Genomic DNA, 19971 nt, shown 5'->3' with positions numbered 1-19971 from the left:
AACACCTGTTGCAAATCACTAAAACAAAATGTTCCACCGTACACTCAGTGGCCATTTTATTAGTTACCCCCTATACCTACTAGATCGGCCATAGATTGTATGGTTGGGGTCATTCAATGTGTTGTGCATCCAGAGATGCTTTCCTGCATACTGATGTTGTAACATGTGGCTATTTAGTAACTGTCACCTTCCTATCAGTCTGGCCATTCTCCTCTAGCATCTCTCATTAACAAGGCATTTTTGCCCATAGAACTGCCTCTCACTGGATTTTTTTTTTAATTTTTCCACACCATTCTCTGTAAACCCTAGAGACTGTTGTGCATGAAAATCCCAGGAGATCAATAGTTTCTGAGATACTCAAACCACCCTCTCTGGCACCACAGTCAAAGTCACCTGGATCACACTTGGATGTTTGGTCTGAACAATAACTAAAATTCTTGACCATGTCTTCATGCTTCTTATGCACTGAGCTGTTGCCACATGATTGGCTAATTAGGTATTTGCATTAATTATTAGCAGTGCCTAATAAAGTGGCCACTGAGTGTATGTCCACAAATGTTAAGTCTTTAAAAGAGATTAATAGACAATTCCAAATAGGAGATAATTCATTGGTTTTCATCCTAAATAATATTAACCAATTGAATTGTCACTATGTATTTCAACAAGAATGCTTGAAAACTACTTACAGGTCCTCCCCGGCTTACAAATGCCTGATCTATGTACAATCTGCACATGTCATTGAGCCTCTGGGGAACTAGTAGGACGTATTTGCCAGTTGCTGTAGACCTCATCTGCTGCTTTGGAACTTGGTTTGCAGCCACATTTCCAACTAGTGAACTGATCAGGTTATGAGCCTTTCACATGAACAGAACTCTATTGTGACAGTGAACAAGCTGTACTGTGGCTTTCACAGATATACAGTAGCTTGGATGCAAGCAAACAATTCAAACCTGACAACAAAATCCATTTTTTTTTTAAATTCAGGCCAAGGAAGAGTTAACCTACCTCTTACAGTGGTAGCATGCAGTAGACTGAATCTTGCAGCCTGATTGTTACTACATTGGCATATGAAACAAACCTAACGAAGATGCAACCTCAATCATCACTATGACCTCATTTAAACTTGTTCGGAAGAAATCAGGATATTTAATAAATCTGCCAGGTTTATATTGGGATGAGAAATGTGATACTAGAACTGAAAGAGTAGGCCAAATGAGAACTTTTCACTTGCAGAACATCTAAGTTGTTTATACTGAGGATAATGTTCAATCTGGAAGAGATTACAGTGTGTTGAGGTTGACAGGCCTAATGCTAGTGCTGAGGTTTGGCTGTGATGTATATCTTCAAAAAAACTGGATTTGTAGAATTATGGGTGACCTTACTGAAACACCTAAGGTGCAATAACAGAGCAGATGATTACATGTTTCCATCTGCGGGAGTATCTCAGACAAAGGGTCATGGTTACAAGACATTTAAAACTAAAGTGCATGGGACTTTCTTAGGACAGTGAATCTTGTAATTCCCTCATCTCTGAAACAGAGTAGGAGTTATGTCACCAGAGGTGTTTAAAAAGGAGGCATTAACTTTTGAAACAACGAAGGTGATGTAAAATTGGCTGAGGTTAGACTGATCTTCCCCAGGCTTCTCAACTATAGCCATATGGAATGGCAGGCCAGGTGGCCTCTCCCTACTCCTATTTTATTGTGTTTGTAAATCTTCTGACAACTAAATCAGAAGGTTTAAGTCCCAAAATTAAATATCACAATTCCCCTGCATTCTCCCCAAACCTGTTATAGGTGCTTCCAATATCTGTATTTATTGCAAAATTTTTTTAAATCTAGCTGCCATTTAAAAACTAGGTTATGATTTATCCATCATAAATAAAAACAGAAAATACTCAGCAGGTCATGAGGTATCTGTGGAGGAAGAAACATTTTTAAGATTTCAGTCAATGACCTTCCATCTTAACTTGGAAATATTTAAAATCAAAGATGCTTCAAGTTGCAGTAAAGATGAAGGGTTGGTGAGAACAAAGAGGGACAAGGCAAAAGTGATGGACAGACAGATAAAGTCCAAGGAGAGAGAGAAAAAGAGGAAGATCTGGAGGAACTCAGCAGGTAAAACAGCATCCGTGGAGGCAAGGGATGATCAACATTGCAGAGACCATGCATTAGGACTGAGAGTGCAGAAGGAAGAAGCTAGTATAAAGAGGCGAGAAGAGGGGTGAGACAGAGGTTGGGAGGTGTGTAATAAAATGAAAGCACAAGAGACTGCAGATGTTAAAATCTGGTGGGGAATCTAGAACCTTGATAAGGGTAAGCCTATAGATCTAATCTATTTAGATTTCCAAGGGCATCTGAAGAGCTGCATTTTGATAAAGTACCACAAAAGAGGCTAGTGCATAAATTAGAAGACCATGGTATCAGAGAAAATGTGCTTGAATAGACTGAAAACTGACTAGCTCAGAAAACAGACCTGGGCAAATTGGTTTTCTGACTGAAAGGACATAACTGGTGGAGTTCACCAGGGAGCAGTTCTTGGCTCATCATTGTGCACTATCTCCATTAATGACCCAGAGGAAGGAACAGAGTGTGGGGTTTCCCAGTTTGTCAATGACACAAAAGTGGAGGAGGCCTGTTACGATAAGGGCACTGTTATTGAGTAGGAAAATAACTGCATTTAGGGAATTATGAGAGCATGCACTTCACTATGAGGATAAGCAGATTATTATCTAAATGGAGAGATTCTACATGGAGTGAAGAAAAACGAGATCTAGGTTTTCTACTGCATGAATCACAAAAGGTTACCAGACAGGTTCAACAAGTAGTTATTGCAAAAGGGTTGCAGTTTAAAAAGAGGGAGGTTTTGTTTCAATTTTACAAGGAGTTAATGAGGCCTTCTATGGAAAACATACATTTTTGGTCCCCTTAATTAAAGAGATAAAGCAACATTGTAAGCAATACAAAGGAGATTCATGAAACTAATTCCTGCAATGAGAGAGTTCTCCTATCAAGAGAGAATAAATAGTTTAGCTCTGGATTCCTTGGAGTTTAGAACAATAAGGGGTCCCTTTTTAAACCAAATAAGATCAAAAGATGTCATTACAGGGTAGATTTTGAGATGTCTTTACTCTTACAAGAGTTTCAAAAAGAGGGATAGTGTTACAAAATAAAAGATTGGTCATATAAAACTGAGGGCAGTGAATCTTTGGAATTCTCTGCCTCGGAGGTTGTTAGAAGCTGGATTATTTGGAGTGCTTAAAATGTAGATGGATAAATATTTGAAAGATTGAGAAAGAGGGGGTTATTGAGAAATGGCACATCAGAGAAATTGGTACCATTACAAATCAGCCATGATTATATTACGTAATGGGACAGGCTTGTAGGACCTGATGGCCTACTCCTGCTCCTATTTTCTTGTGAATACTATTACAGAGTGTTACTAGCATGCAAGAGGTCAGCATAGTTTATCACAATGAGATACCAGTTAACTCCACTCCTTGTTCAGCTCCACTCCTAGGCAGTTAATTGCACATTCCAGCAGGTCTCCAAGCAATTTAGAGAACCACTCTACCCCATCATAAAACTGCTTGAATAAAACTTTATTAGCCTTGTAAGTGCCTCCCTTCATAAGGGTTTCATTTCAAAGATTGTAATGTGAGAAAAAGGACAGTGAAGTAATAGAATACAAATCTGTATTCAATTTTTTTCCTCAAGAGCTCAGAATGCAAAACAAGCATTGCAATCCTTCCAGAAATAAATACTCAAAATGAGAAGTTTCTTTTAAATGAACAGGAATTAATGCTCAGCCCAAATTATATGCTTGTTTGCAACATTGAGAGCTAAAATTGCAATCACGACTAATGCCACACTCAGCATTGATTCAGCAGTGGTCATTAGCATTCCATTGACAGACAGCAAAGAAAAGTTATCTCCACACTGTATTTGAAATTCTCTATAGTAAATGCATCTGCTCTAAAACACTCTAAATTTGCAAGTCTTTTCAGTATAAGCAGTACAAACTACCCCAAATGTACTTTAGTGACAATGAAAATCAAGACCAAGAATTCATCAACACAAAGGGAAATTAACTGTTGAAAAGGATAAAATTCCTGGACATGTTAGTAAGTACAAGAATAAATCATGGCAGAAAAAAGTTCAGCAAGCTGAATGCTTTTCTTTTGCACTCACAAATGTAAAATTATGACTTTGCAAAACCAATCAACGCTTCAAAAAATGAAATTTGCCACAAAAACACAAAATGTGAGAGAAACAAGAGAGAGTAAGTCAAAAGGCACAGCAACAGTTCCTCAGATGGAAAATAGCAACTGCAGGTAGATTTTAGTCTTTTCCATATCTGGTTTATCAAGGTTTCTCCCTCAGACCCTCTTGAAGGAAACTGAAATTGTGCTGTTCACTGCAACAGTCAATAATTCAAAGCCTTCCATAAAGTGGGAAGAATTTCAAACTGCTTTATTCTTAAATATTTTAAGTTACATCAACAGATAAACATTTATGGTCAAAATCTGCATTAAAATGTGTTTTCTCTGTTAGCTTTATCTTCAATAGAATTCCTGCTACTGTATATATTAGCATATTTGAAATTCTCTATAGTAAACGCATCTGCTCTAAAACACTCTAAATTTGCAAGTCTTTTCAGTATAAGCAGTACAAACTACCCCAAATGTACTTCAATGACAATGAAAATCAAGACCAAGAATTCATCAACACAAAGGGAAATTAACTGTTGAAAAGGATAAAATTCCTGGGCATTTAAAAGAATTGGATCTGAACTTGCCAATATCCCATGTGGAAGTGCCTTTATTAATCAATCAAGTCTGTGGCTCCCACCTGAATGTGGAAATCATAAATTGCTCTGTTGCTGAACTCCACACTCCAGCAATCGAGCATGAACTGGGGTAAATCTCCAGTATCCATCATCGGGAGGCTGTCCACAAACCTATGCCAAGTTATAGCTGATGCAGAATTAATGAAACCCTTCTTCTAAATGAAAGGAAACCGCTGCATCAAGTGGCGTCACTTTTTTTTGCTAATAAAGCTTAAATTGCTTTAAAATTCTTAGTTTAAGTTTTGAATGCTCAAAGAAAGATTCTGATCCAATCAAAGTAAATAAGTGACAGAAAAGGTGGAGGTGCAGACTAGCTGGGCTTTAGTTGTTTCATGAGCAAGGGTTAGCTCTGGCCTGCCTACATGACTGCATTAATGTTCAAGGCCCAGCCTTACAATTTTGAATCCAGATTTACATTTCTGAAGACATCGGAACAGAATTGGGCTACTTGGCCCATCAAGACTGCTCTGCCATTTCATCATGACAGATCCATTTTCCCCACCATGGTGGAGGCTGCCTCATGTTGTGGGGATGCAGCAGGCCCTGAAAAGCTTGTGATGGTTGAGGGTAAAATGAATGCAGCAAAATACAGGGAAATCCTGGAGGAAAACCTGATGCAGTCTGCAAGAGAACTGCCATTTGAAAGAAGATTTGTTTTCCAGCAAGACAGCGAACCCAAACATAAAACCAAAGCTAAACAGGAATGGCTTAAAACAACAAAGTTAATGTCCTGGAGTGGCCAAGTCGGAGTCCAGACCTCAATCCAAATTGAGAATTTGTGGCTGGATTTGAAAAGGGTTGTTCACTCACTATCTCCTTGCAATCTGACAGAGCTGGGGCAACTTTATAAAGAAGAATGGGGATAAAATTGCAGTATCCAGATGTGCAAAGCTGATAGAGACCTATCCACACAGACTCAAGGCTGTAATTGCATCCCTCTGTTCTGAGGCTGTATCCTCTAGTCCTAAACTCTCCCACTGTTGAAAACATCCTCGTCATATCCATTCTATCTAGCCCTTTTAATATTCGGTATGTTTCAGCAAGATCCCCCCCCTCATTCCTCTAAACTCCAGTGAGTACAGGCCCACAGCCATCAAATACTCTGCAAACATTAACCCCTTCATTACCCTGATCATTCCTGTAAATCTCTTCTGGAGCCTCTCCAACATCAGCACATTTCCTTAGATATAGGGCCCAAAACTGCACACAGTACACCAAGTCTGACCAATGCCTTATGAAGCCTCCGCATCCTTGCTTTTATAGTCCAGTCCTCTCAAAACAAATCCTAACATTGCATTTACCCTCCTTACAACAAACTCAACTTACAAATTAATCTTCAAAGAATCCTGCACTAGGACTCCCAAGTCCTTTGCACTTCTGATTTCTGAATTTGCTTCATGTTTAGAAAATAGTCTGTGCCTTTAGTTCTTCTACCAAAGTGCATGACCATATACTTCCCTGCACTATATTCCATCTGCTTCTTCTTTGCGCAATCTCCTAATATGTTGAAGTTCTACTGCAGACTCCCTGCTTCCTCAACTATGTTACCAGAAGTCGGAGAATTCTATGTAACATAGAATATAACGTAGAATTCTCCAACTTCCGGTAATTCCCTCCGCCTCCCTTCCTCTATCCCTATGTCACTCTGCCCCCTCCCCCAGCTGCCTATCACCTCCCTCATGGTTCCACCTCTTTCTACTACCCATTGTGTTTTCCCCTATTCCTTCTTCACCTTTCCTGCCTATCACCTCCCCCACCCCTTTATCTTTCCCCTTACTGGTTTTTCACCTGGAATCTACCAGCCTTCTCCTTCCCACCCTCCCCCATCTATTTTATAGGGCCTCTGCCCCTTCCCTCTACAGTCCTGACGAAGGGTTCCGGCCCAAAACGTCGACCGATCTTTTCCACGGATGCTGCCCGACCTGCTGAGTTCCTCCAGCGTGCTGTGAGCAGTTTATTTGTTCTCCCAATACATGGATTATCTGCGGTTTCTCCAGATTCCTCCCACATTCCAAAGACATACAGTTATGGTTGTAAGTTGTGGGAGTGCTATGTTGGCACCAGAAGCACAGTGACACATGCAGGATGTACCCAGCACATCCTCGGACTGTGTTCGTCATCGACACAACCGATGCATTCCACTATACAATATGTTTCAATGCTTCAACGTACATGTGACGAACAAAGCTAAAGATAAATAAGGGAGGATTTTTAAAAAAGCTCAAAATGATAAAGTGTACTGTTGAGGTCGAAAGTGAGAAATAGTTTCTATGGAAATGAAAGTCAGTAACCAGATGACACAGATTTATGGTAACTGACAAATAAATCTAGAGTAGGCAGAATTCCAAGCCAAATCATATACTTATGACTAACATAAAAAGACTGAGGAAGCTGTAAATTTAAAATCTTAAAATAATCCAAAGATCAGGTAAGATCTGAGGAGAGACAAAATAAGTTTAATGCTTCAGGTTAGTATTTTCCATCACGACTAGTAAACGGTTAAGGTGTAAGAGTTTTAAACTGTGAACATTTAGGGAAGCAATGGCTGGATTATGTTCAGAAGAAAATCTGAGAAGGTCAATGATAGGCAAGAGAGAAGCTGTGTGACACAAAAGGCCATAAATATTTTCTTTGAATTTTTGTTTTACTTAGCATTTCATTTTGCCTTCCACCTTATCACTGATGCTTCATTTTATTGTCTCTTGTTCCTGGTTTTATCTATATCGGGACATGGTCAAAATATTACACTATTTTCTACTGACATTTACAGTCCTAACACAAGGACATCGACCAGAAACATTGAGTGCTTCTCTCTCCATGTGGGATGCTGAAGTATCTGTGCATTTTCTGCTTTGGTAAGAACATCAGATGAGTATACCATTCAGTTCTTCATGCACGTTCACCAATGAGATGATGACGGATCTCATTTTACATCAGGCATTCATTAGGTTGTTAATCAATTATAGCTCAACGTTCAACACCATCATTCCCTCTGTAATAATTACTGAGCTTCAAAACCTGGGCCTCTGTACTTACCTCTGCAACTGGATCCTAAGCTTTCCTACTGGCAGACCACAGTCAAGTACTGGTGTAAATCAGGAGTCATATCTCCTCCTCATTGATAAGACCACTGCTCTACTTACTCTGCACTCATGACTGCAGTTAAGCACAGTTCAAATATCATCTGTAAACCTGCTGATGACACCACTGTCATTGGTAGAATCTCCAATTACAATGAGGAACAAACAGGAGTGAGAGAGATTAGCTGGCTGAGTAGTGTCACAAAAACAACGCTATAAACCCACCTTTATTCCAAGCATTTTAATATGTCTAATTAACAAAATTCTAACAATCACAGATTTGAAATAAACCATTAACCACGCAACAATTACTCCTTGCAAAAAGTGTTGCAAACTTCCAACTGAAAAGCCAGCCCAATATTTTGATACATTCTGACTGGTCCTAGAATCTCAAACCAGCAAAAATAGTTTTGATTTACATTGCCATTTCCTTTTATTACTATGAAACAACATAGTAATTATCTAAATTCCAATGAATAAAGCTATATTACCTAGTAATTTTATCTTTGATGTTCAGTTATCACTCCGGTAAATCTAATCTCCCTTCCTTCCAAGACAATAGAAAACATTCTGAATGCTGCCAAATTAACAGCAGGAAATACTCCTTTCTCAATGGTCCAGTACCCCGCATTGCTCACAGTGTGCTCTAAGGGTTTTATTACTAAGGGCTTCTACCTGATCAAAACAGTCCTTTAGAAAATGGGGTAAATGTTCCATTAGGAATTTCCTTTATCTTGTTATCTTCCTGAAATTTTAATAGTCAATGTACATGGATTTACATTGCTCAGGCAGGTACTGCAATTCATCTACAAAATGCCATTCCTTCTTTGGCTGGGTCCGAAGCCTGGAACTCCCAACTCAACTGCATTGTAGGAGCACCTTCACCAGAAGGACAAGATGCTTCAAAACAGTGGCCCATCAATATCTTCACAAATTATCAGTTGATCATTGCTACTGATTACTTCCATTGTTGATTTTGACCTTTCAGTTATTCAGTTATTATTCTTTGTATAGTTTCCAATTGTCAGTGCATCTTTTCATCTTCTTTGTACACCTTTTCTTCTATTTATGCCACTGATCAGCCCTTTAATCAAATCATGCATACCTGTCTTATGTATAGAACTCCCATTTAGTGGTGCAGCTAGTGGCACAGCTTTAATCCTAACCTCCAGTGCTGTGTGGCGTTTGCATGTCCATTCTGTGAAACCATGGATTCTCACCAGATGTTCTGGTTTCCTCCCACCTCCTAAGATATGCAGGTAAGGTTAGGAAGTTAATTGAACCTATTGGGTATTTGAATAGTAGAAACTGTAAGGAGTATGGGGGCAATGTTTTTCCAGAGAGAATGAGCAAAGGAAAAGAATTGCTCTGAGACAACTAAGATTTAATGGGCCCAATGCCCTAAGAAAATAAAACTGGTTCTACCTTGCATCAAATTCCTTGTTTAATGCCTCCCAATGATCTTATCTTCATTGTAAAAAAAAATAAAGTTTTCAACTTTACTGTGGCATCTGAAAATAAGCCTTAATCAAATCCAAAATTGTTGCTATTGTCTTGCCTTGCCTCTTTTCAAACACTGCATTGAATCTGATCATATCATAGTTGCAAGTGCTCATAAATTATGCTGTTAACTAAATCAGATTCCTCATTATCAGATCTAGTTTTTTCTTCCAAAATATTTTGTTATACAATACCACTCCAAATCATTTTTTAAAAATTCACTAACTTTGAGATCCAAGTTAGTCATTCTGTCTGAATGCCAAATTTAGAGATACAGTACTGAACATGCCCAGTAACCCACCAATTAATCACAAGTCATTTTGCAATGACTAATTGGCCTAATAACTGGTACTTTTTGGACTCTGGAAGGACACTGGAGCATCCAGAGGAAACCAACACAGTCACAAGAAGGAACAGACAAGCTTTTTCACAGAGGATGCCAGAATTGAACTCAGAGCTGTAATAGTATTGCACTAACCACTAAGCTACCGTGGTGCCTACTCAAGTCCAAAATTAAAACTACTCCGCCTTTGCCCGAATATTCCCTGATATTTTAGATGTACACAATTTACTATTTCATAACTATTACCAGAGGTCTCACACACACTTTCACAAGAATTGTAAATCCTTTTTTATATCTAAATTCTATTTCAAACTCTACACTGCCTGATTATCTCCCACTATATCCTCAATCATGGAAGTTACTTCATCTCCAATTGTTAAAACCATTCCCCTTTTTCTCCTTCACCATTCACCCAATCTTTTCTGCAGAAATCGTAAACCAATGAATTTAATTTTCAGTACTAATCGCCTTGAAGCTTTGACTCAGTAATGGCCAACTTGTCATACCTTCCCAATTGAACGTATGCCCATTCATTCTGTTCCTTATACAAATGCATCAAGCAAATTTTTGGATGGGGGTGGGCAGGTACTCTGCTCAACTTTTCCTATGTTTGCTTCTTCACATTTTTTAGTTTTTAGGTCGTTCAGTTTCCCTTCTGTGCCTGAGGCACAATTTCTGACTATTAGTCTACTCTCTTCCCCATCATTTTCGTCAGAGCCACTGTTAATATTACTTTTTCCTACTCAGCTCTCCCTCACCAGTTATCAGTTTAATGCCGCGGAAACCATTATATTTATTTTTCTTCACTATGATCCAGATTCTGCCAGGCTATACACTTCAACCCTGTAACATAATCAGTTCTCTTTCTCCCTCTCTCTTCTATTCCCCCATTAAAGGAGGTTCATTTATCTACTAGCCTCACCCAATTTGTGGCTGAGCATCAATTAAAAGGAAGTAGGTTACAAAGATATTATCCAAGTTCAGAACTTGGATCCCATGCTTTCTCAAATACTTTAATACTTTTCCTCTGACCATTTACTTCTTCATTCATTTTCAATACCTACTATATTCCAAAAGCATTCATGATATTAGAGATTTTGAAAGTTGTGTACAGTTTTCCAAGTGCCTCTGACCAGCAGTTTCGGCACTAACGAAGGTGCCAACATCACCGGCAGCCTACCATTTCAGACACTGGATGCAGCTGTATGAGTTCCTTGATTCTCAATCCTATCACTCTTTGTCGGTTCTGTTGAGTTTTGTTCTTTTGGACTATAAGTATTTAGTAGGCATGTGCGTGCACGCTGGAGGAAGAAAAGGAATTGAGGGTTGTGAAGGTGACGGCCCTCATGTATTGAACTGAGATATTGAAAGTAAAGTTCTAGAAAACAAAAGAGAAATGTGTCTTTGTCATATAAGCATTAACAGGTTCATCCTCCACAAAATCAGAAGTGGGAGACGAACATTTACCCACTGATTATTCACTCAAATTCAGGGCAATGATCATCTCTAACAAGAATGGTTAATTCACCCTGGCATTTGAGTTTATTACCACTATCATTCTGGCATTAACATTAATCAAAGGTTTGAACTGAGAAACTACAGTATTTAACAACTATGCCTATAAAAGCAAATAGGAAGCTGAACATTCAACAGCACGCCTTCATTTCCACAGGCCATCCCACTTTTCACTTGATTAAAAGAGTGCAGCACTAACACAGCATTCAAGAGAGCTAGCATTATCCAGGAAAAACTGCTTGAGTGACATTTACTCCTTCCGAAATCAGCTGCAATAACTAGACCGCAACAGCTACAAGATATATTTTAGAAACTTGCTGCGACATCTCAAGACACCACCTTGTAACTCAGAGTGACAAAAAAGATAGAAGATGGGAATGGCATCAATTCTAAGTTGCCCACTGTTCAGACTAGCTCCACCCAAATCCCAGCGTTCCTGACCTCAACGACACTGTGAAAGCACCTTCACTACAGCAATTCAAGATGGCAAATCATGGGCAGTTACACATGCATACTGTCTTGGATGTGCCAATGGTCTCAACACAACATGTATGAATTAGAAAGGCTAACTTCATCTTAGTTGTGCTCTTCTTCCCATCTTTAATGTTGCTTTGAATAAACTCTTTGGACGAAAATGGACGTCTGTTATTATTTTCTGCTTTAATTCCAATAGCTATAAATTGTATTTTCACAACTGTTCCTCTCAGGTAATATTTTATAAACTTAAAAGAAAACTATTAGTCAAAAAAACTCAAGTCTATTGCACAAATCTGAAATAGGAAATCTCATTTCCTGCTTCTCACATACTATAGCTGACAGGACTTCACTCATTTGGGTCACATACACACACACGCACACACAATTATAATTCCAATAGGAGGAATAAATTATATAAAAGCTTTCTCAGAAAGTACCATATTCAGAAGGTTTTAAAGAACAATCTCGAAATATGTTTACACATTCAAAACTTCTAAGTTTTTAAATTATTTATCTTTTTGGATCTAAGCAGCGTGGGGAACACAGGCATAATAACAAATTGAATAGTCTAATTATACAACAGATAAACAATATTTCAAGACTGATCACAAAGCAACCCCTCATCCTGTAGCTCCTTGCCAATCACACTGAAGCGTTTCAGGAGGTTGATTACAAAAAAGCAGATTTCTCCATTACCCACATCTGCTAATGTAGCTGATATCCTTATTAACCAGCACAGTAAATTAATCTGAATAGTGAGATACATATTTGACATCAGTAACGATCATCTGGAAATCACAAGAATGTTTCAAATACTTCAGATATGTCCATTATTTGGCTGCATGACCATTGCTGTTAGCAGCATCTCATGGTCATCATGAACTGTGGACACTGTTGACAATAATTTCTTAATAAATGTTGATGATTTTGACTTTTATTTAGTAATAACAGATTTATGGAAAGGGAAAATAGGGAGAAAATATTGAGATATCGGGGAGAGGGAAACTACAAAATGATTTGCCTAATGAACCTTGTTTTAATAACTTCTAACTGTACAATGAGATCTAACATCCAACAAACAAGCAGTCTAAATAAGTATGAATACCAATTAGACAGAGTTTACAGCCCCTTACCTGAGTAGCCATTTTCCCATAATCAATCCAGCGAAGTGTGGCAAAGTTAGTCGATTCTGCACAGTTAAATCCATGGTTAAAACCAGCATGATAGCCATAGGGAAAGGTGATCATGAACTCACCAGCCTCTTGTGTAATCTGCAATGAAAAAGTACAAGCTAAAGACCATGTTGTCAGTAATAAACCATTTTGATTAATAGTTAGATTCCCCATTGCTCAGTAGGGAAATTAGAAATAAATCTGAACTCTGTACTTTATATTTGTCATATAGTTCAAGTTGACTAATAGTTTCAAATGAATACAAAATAATTACCAATTTCCTGCTGTTCATGATGATGGTGAGGTAAAGATATTTTGGGGGGAAATGATTAATGGGAAATGGGGTGGATGTGTTAGTACAGTTGTTGAAAAATACATCAGGATCTTTTTCTAAATTAATTTTAGGTCCTTGCAACACAGGCAAGACCTATATTTACTGCCATCCCTTTTTGTATTTGAAATGGGACTTGTGTCTTGTCTTAGCTGAGGGTACTGGACTCTGTTGAGCAGGATCTAGATCCAGTGACAACAAAAGATCAATGATATATTTCTAGATCAGTGCAACTTGGAGAGGAATCTGCAGTTCCTGGTGCTCCCATGCACCTCCTGCCCTCGACCTTTTTGATGGCAGCAGCGGCCTGAGCAAGTGTGCAGGCCACACTGCAGCCACCTATGTTAACGATTGGGGGGTTGGAGGGAGATGGAGGGATGTTTAGGGAAATAGATGAAGAGACAGAAGAAGTGGGCTGCTTTAATGCTGGCTGGAGTCAAATTTCTCAAGAGATGCTGAGCAGCACTCATCAAGGCAAGGGCAATAAAGATAAAGGGGGCAGTGGGGCAAGGGATTGAAGGCAAGGGCAATAAAGATAAAGGGGGCAGTGGGGCGAGGGATTGGTAGCAGGGGCAATAAAGATAAAGGGGGCAGTGGGGCAAGGGATTGAAGGCAAGGGCAATAAAGATAAAGGGGGCAGTGGGGCGAGGGATTGGTAGCAAGGGCAATAAAGATAAAGGGGGCAGTGGGGTGAGGGATTGAAGGCAAGGGCAATAAAGATAAAGGGGGCAGTGGGGTGAGGGATTGAAGGCAAGGGCAATAAAGATAAAGGGGGCAGTGGGGCGAGGGATTGAAGGCAAGGGCAATAAAGATAAAAGGGGCAGTGGGGCGAGGGATTGAAGGCAAGGGCAAAAAGATAAAGGGGGCAGTGGGGCGAGGGATTGAAGGCAAGGGCAATAAAGATAAAGGGGGCAGTGGGGCGAGGGATTAAAGGCAAGGGCAAAAAGATAAAGGAGGCAGTGGGGCGAGGGATTGAAGGCAAGGGCAATAAAGATAAAAGTGGGAAGTGGGGCGAGGGATTGAAGGCAAGGGCAAAAAGATAAAGGGGCAGTGGGGCAAGGGATTGAAGGCAAGGGCAATAAAGATAAAGGGGGCAGTGGGGCGAGGGATTGGTAGCAAGGGCAAAAAGATAAACGGGCAGTGGGGCGAGGGATTGAAGGCAAGGGCAATAAAGATAAAGGGGGCAGTGGGGCGAGGGATTGAAGGCAAGGGCAATAAAGATAAAGGGGGCAGGGGACGAGGGATTGGTAGCAGGGGCAATAAAGATAAAGGGGGCAGTGGGGCAAGGGATTGAAGGCAAGGGCAATAAAGATAAAGGGGGCAGTGGGGCGAGGGATTGGTAGCAAGGGCAAAAAGTTAAAGGGGGCAGTGGGGCGAGGGATTGAAGGCAAGGGCAATAAAGATAAAAGGGGCAGTGGGGCGAGGGATTGAAGGCAAGGGCAGAAAGATAAAGGGGGCAGTGGGGCGAGGGATTGAAGGCAAGGGCAATAAAGATAAAGGGGGCAGTGGGGCGAGGGATTGAAGGCAAGGGCAATAAAGATAAAAGTGGGAAGTGGGGCGAGGGATTGAAGGCAAGGGCAAAAAGATAAAGGGGGCAGTGGGGCAAGGGATTGAAGGCAAGGGCAATAAAGATAAAGGGGGCAGTGGGGCGAGGGATAGGTAGCAAGGGCAAAAAGATAAACGGGCAGTGGGGCGAGGGATTGAAGGCAAGGGCAATAAAGATAAAGGGGGCAGTGGGGTGAGGGATTGAAGGCAAGGGCAATAAAGATATAGGGGGCAGTGGGGCGAGGGATTGAAGGCAAGGGCAATAAAGATAAAGGGGGCAGTGGAGCAAGGGATTGAAGGCAAGGGCAATAAAGATAAAGGGGGCAGTGGGGCGAGGGATTGGTAGCAAGGGCAATAAAGATAAAGGGGGCAGTGGGGTGAGGGATTGAAGGCAAGGGCAATAAAGATAAAGGGGGCAGTGGGGCGAGGGATTGAAGGCAAGGGCAAAAAGATAAAGGGGGCAGTGGGGCGAGGGATTGAAGGCAAGGGCAATAAAGATAAAGGGGGCAGTGGGGCGAGGGATTGAAGGCAAGGGCAAAAAAATAAAGGGGGCAGTGGGGCAAGGGATTAAAGGCAAGGGCAAAAAGATAAAGGCGGCAGTGGGGCGAGGGATTGAAGGCAAGGGCAATAAAGATAAAAGTGGGAAGTGGGGTGAGGGATTGAAGACAAGGGCAATAAAGATAAAGGGGGCAGTGGGGTGAGGGATTGAAGGCAAGGGCAAAAAGATAAAGGGGGCAGTGGGGCAAGGGATTGGTAGCAAGGGCAAAAAGATAAAGGGGGCAGTGGGGCGAGGGATTGGTAGCAAGGGCAAAAAGATAAAGGGGGCAGTGGGGCGAGGGATTGGTAGCAAGGGCAATAAAGATAAAGGGGGCAGTGGGGTGAGGGATTGAAGGCAAGGGCAATAAAGATAAAGGGGACAGTGGGGCGAGGGATTGAAGGCAAGGGCAATAAAGATAAAGGGGGCAGTGGGGTGAGGGATTGAAGGCAAGGGCAATAAAGATAAGGGGGCAGTGGGGCGAGGGATTGGTAGCAAGGGCAATAAAGATAAAGGGGGCAGTGGGGTGAGGGATTGAAGGCAAGGGCAATAAAGATAAAGGGGGCAGTGGGGTGAGGGATTGAAGGCAAGGGCAAAAAGTTAAAGGGGGCAGTGGGGCGAGGGATTGAAGGCAAGGGCAATAAAGATAAAAGGGGCAGTGGGGCGAGGGATTGAAGGCAAGGGCAAAAAGATAAAGGGGGCAGTGGGGCGAGGGATTGAAGGCAAGGGCAATAAAGATAAAGGGGGCAGTGGGGCGAGGGATTAAAGGCAAGGGCAAAAAGATAAAGGGGGCAGTGGGGCGAGGGATTGAAGGCAAGGGCAATAAAGATAAAAGTGGGAAGTGGGGCGAGGGATTGAAGGCAAGGGCAAAAAGATAAAGGGGCAGTGGGGCGAGGGATTGAAGGCAAGGGCAATAAAGATAAAGGGGGCAGTGGGGCGAGGGATTGGTAGCAAGGGCAAAAAGATAAACGGGCAGTGGGGCGAGGGATTGAAGGCAAGGGCAATAAAGATAAAGGGGGCAGTGGGGCGAGGGATTGAAGGCAAGGGCAATAAAGATAAAGGGGGCAGTGGGGCGAGGGATTGAAGGCAAGGGCAATAAAGATAAAGGGGGCAGTGGGGCAAGGGATTGGTAGCAAGGGCAAAAAGTTAAAGGGGGCAGTGGGGCGAGGGATTGAAGGCAAGGGCAATAAAGATAAAAGGGGCAGTGGGGCGAGGGATTGAAGGCAAGGGCAGAAAGATAAAGGGGGCAGTGGGGCGAGGGATTGAAGGCAAGGGCAAAAAGATAAAGGGGGCAGTGGGGCGAGGGATTGAAGGCAAGGGCAATAAAGATAAAAGTGGGAAGTGGGGCGAGGGATTGAAGGCAAGGGCAATAAAGATAAAGGGGGCAGTGGGGCGAGGGATTGAAGGCAAGGGCAATAAAGATAAAGGGGGCAGTGGGGCGAGGGATTGGTAGCAAGGGCAAAAAGATAAAGGGGGCAGTGGGGCGAGGGATTGAAGGCAAGGGCAATAAAGATAAAGGGGGCAGTGGGGCGAGGGATTGAAGGCAAGGGACAATAAAGATAAAGGGGGCAGTGGGGCGAGGGATTGAAGGCAAGGGCAATAAAGATAAAGGGGGCAGTGGGGCAAGGGATTGAAGGCAAGGGCAATAAAGATAAAGGGGGCAGTGGGGCGAGGGATTGGTAGCAAGGGCAATAAAGATAAAGGGGGCAGTGGGGTGAGGGATTGAAGGCAAGGGCAATAAAGATAAAGGGGGCAGTGGGGCGAGGGATTGAAGGCAAGGGCAATAAAGATAAAGGGGGCAGTGGGGCGAGGGATTGAAGGCAAGGGCAATAAAGATAAAGGGGGCAGTGGGGCGAGGGATTGAAGGCAAGGGCAATAAAGATAAAAGTGGGAAGTGGGGTGAGGGATTGAAGGCAAGGGCAATAAAGATAAAGGGGGCAGTGGGGTGAGGGATTGAAGGCAAGGGCAATAAAGATAAAGGGGGCAGTGGGGCAAGGGATTGGTAGCAAGGGCAAAAAGATAAAGGGGGCAGTGGGGCGAGGGATTGGTAGCAAGGGCAATAAAGATAAAGGGGGCAGTGGGGCGAGGGATTGGTAGCAAGGGCAATAAAGATAAAGGGGGCAGTGGGGTGAGGGATTGAAGGCAAGGGCAATAAAGATAAAGGGGACAGTGGGGCGAGGGATTGAAGGCAAGGGCAATAAAGATAAAGGGGGCAGTGGGGCGAGGGATTGAAGGCAAGGGCAATAAAGATAAAGGGGGCAGTGGGGCGAGGGATTGAAGGCAAGGGCAATAAAGATAAAGGGGGCAGTGGGGCGAGGGATTGGTAGCAAGGGCAAAAAGATAAAGGGGCAGTGGGGCGAGGGATTGAAGGCAAGGGCAATAAAGATAAAGGGGGCAGTGGGGCAAGGGATTGAAGGCAAGGGCAATAAAGATAAAGGGGCAGTGGGGCGAGGGATTGAAAGCAAGGGCAATAAAGATAAAGGGGGCAGTGGGGCGAGGGATTGAAGGCAAGGGCAAAAAGATAAAGGGGGCAGTGGGGCGAGGGATTGAAGGCAAGGGCAATAAAGATAAAGGGGGCAGTGGGGCGAGGGATTGAAGGCAAGGGCAATAAAGATAAAGGGGGCAGTGGGGCGAGGGATTGAAGGCAAGGACAAAAAGATAAAGGGGCAGTGGGGCGAGGGATTGAAGGCAAGGGCAATAAAGATAAAGGGGGCAGTGGGGCGAGGGATTGAAGGCAAGGGCAATAAAGATAAAGGGGGCAGTGGGGCAAGGGATTGAAGGCAAGGGCAATAAAGATAAAGGGGGCAGTGGGGCGAGGGATTGGTAGCAAGGGCAATAAAGATAAAGGGGGCAGTGGGGCGAGGGATTGAAGGCAAGGGCAATAAAGATAAAGGGGGCAGTGGGGCGAGGGATTGAAGGCAAGGGCAAAAAGATAAAGGGGGCAGTGGGGCGAGGGATTGAAGGCAAGGGCAATAAAGATAAAGGGGGCAGTGGGGCGAGGGATTGAAGGCAAGGGCAATAAAGATAAAGGGGGCAGTGGGGCGAGGGATTGAAGGCAAGGGCAATAAAGATAAAGGGGGCAGTGGGGCGAGGGATTGAAGGCAAGGGCAATAAAGATAAAGGGGGCAGTGGGGCGAGGGATTGAAGGCAAGGGCAATAAAGATAAAGGGGGCAGTGGGGCGAGGGATTGGTAGCAAGGGCAATAAAGATAAAGGGGGCAGTGGGGCGAGGGATTGAAGGCAAGGGCAATAAAGATAAAGGGGGCAGTGGGGCGAGGGATTGAAGGCAAGGGCAATAAAGATAAAGGGGGCAGTGGGGCGAGGGATTGAAGGCAAGGGCAATAAAGATAAAGGGGCAGTGGGGCGAGGGATTGAAGGCAGGGCAATAATTAGCAAGGGCAAAAAGATAAAGGGGGCAGTGGGGCGAGGGATTGAAGGCAAGGGCAATAAAGATAAAGGGGGCAGTGGGGCGAGGGATTGAAGGCAAGGGCAATAAAGATAAAGGGGGCAGTGGGGCGAGGGATTGAAGGCAAGGGCAATAAAGATAAAGGGGGCAGTGGGGCGAGGGATTGGTAGCAAGGGCAATAAAGATAAAGGGGGCAGTGGGGCGAGGGATTGAAGGCAAGGGCAATAAAGATAAAGGGGGCAGTGGGGCGAGGGATTGAAGGCAAGGGCAATAAAGATAAAGGGGGCAGTGGGGCGAGGGATTGAAGGCAAGGGCAATAAAGATAAAGGGGGCAGTGGGGCGAGGGATTGAAGGCAAGGGCAATAAAGATAAAGGGGGCAGTGGGGTGAGGGATTGAAGGCAAGGGCAATAAAGATAAAGGGGGCAGTGGGGTGAGGGATTGAAGGCAAGGGCAATAAAGATAAAGGGGGCAGTGGGGTGAGGGATTGAAGGCAAGGGCAATAAAGATAAAGGGGGCAGTGGGGCGAGGGATTGAAGAAGGGCAAAAAGATAAAGGGGGCAGTGGGGCGAGGGATTGAAGGCAAGGGCAATAAAGATAAAGGGGGCAGTGGGGCGAGGGATTGGTAGCAAGGGCAAAAAGATAAAGGGGGCAGTGGGATGAGGGATTGAAGGCAAGGGCAAAAAGATAAAGGGGGCAGTGCAGTGAGGGATTGAAGGCAAGGGCAAAAAGATAAAGGGGGCAGTGGGGTGAGGGATTGAAGGCAAGGGCAATAAAGATAAAGGGGGCAGTGGGCTGAGGGATTGGTAGCAAGGGCAAAAAGATAAAGGGGGCAGTGGGGCGAGGGATTGGTAGCAAGGTAATAAAGATAAAGGGGGCAGTGGGGTGAGGGATTGATGGCAAGGGCAATAAAGATAAAGGGGGCAGTGGGGTGAGGGATTGAAGGCAAGGGCAATAAAGATAAAGGGGGCAGTGGGGCGAGGGATTGGTAGCAAGGGCAATAAAGATAAAGGGGGCAGTGGGGTGAGGGATTGAAGGCAAGGGCAAAAAGATAAAGGGGGCAGTGGGGCGAGGGATTGGTAGCAAGGGCAAAAAGATAAAGGGGGCAGTGGGGTGAGGGATTGAAGGCAAGGGCAAAAAGATAAAGGGGGCAGTGCAGTGAGGGATTGAAGGCAAGGGCAAAAAGATAAAGGGGGCAGTGGGGTGAGGGATTGAAGGCAAG

General features: G+C 43.2%; 1 protein-coding gene across 2 annotated transcripts in view; it reads right to left on the bottom strand.

Annotated features, from left to right (window-relative positions):
* The window catches only part of kdm4b (lysine (K)-specific demethylase 4B), a 576222-nt gene that overhangs the window by 288326 nt on the left and 267925 nt on the right, over positions 1 to 19971 (bottom strand). For both annotated transcript variants that reach the window (XM_063032523.1, XM_063032524.1), the window contains one exon: positions 12897 to 13034. In XM_063032523.1, coding sequence (XP_062888593.1) covers positions 12897 to 13034 — 138 coding nt within the window. The remainder of the gene's footprint in view (positions 1 to 12896; positions 13035 to 19971) is intronic.

This window comes from Mobula hypostoma, chromosome 24 (genome assembly GCF_963921235.1).
Source record: "Mobula hypostoma chromosome 24, sMobHyp1.1, whole genome shotgun sequence".
NCBI classification, from domain to species: Eukaryota; Metazoa; Chordata; class Chondrichthyes; order Myliobatiformes; family Myliobatidae; genus Mobula; species Mobula hypostoma.
This window is presented reverse-complemented; position numbering and strand designations above follow the sequence as displayed.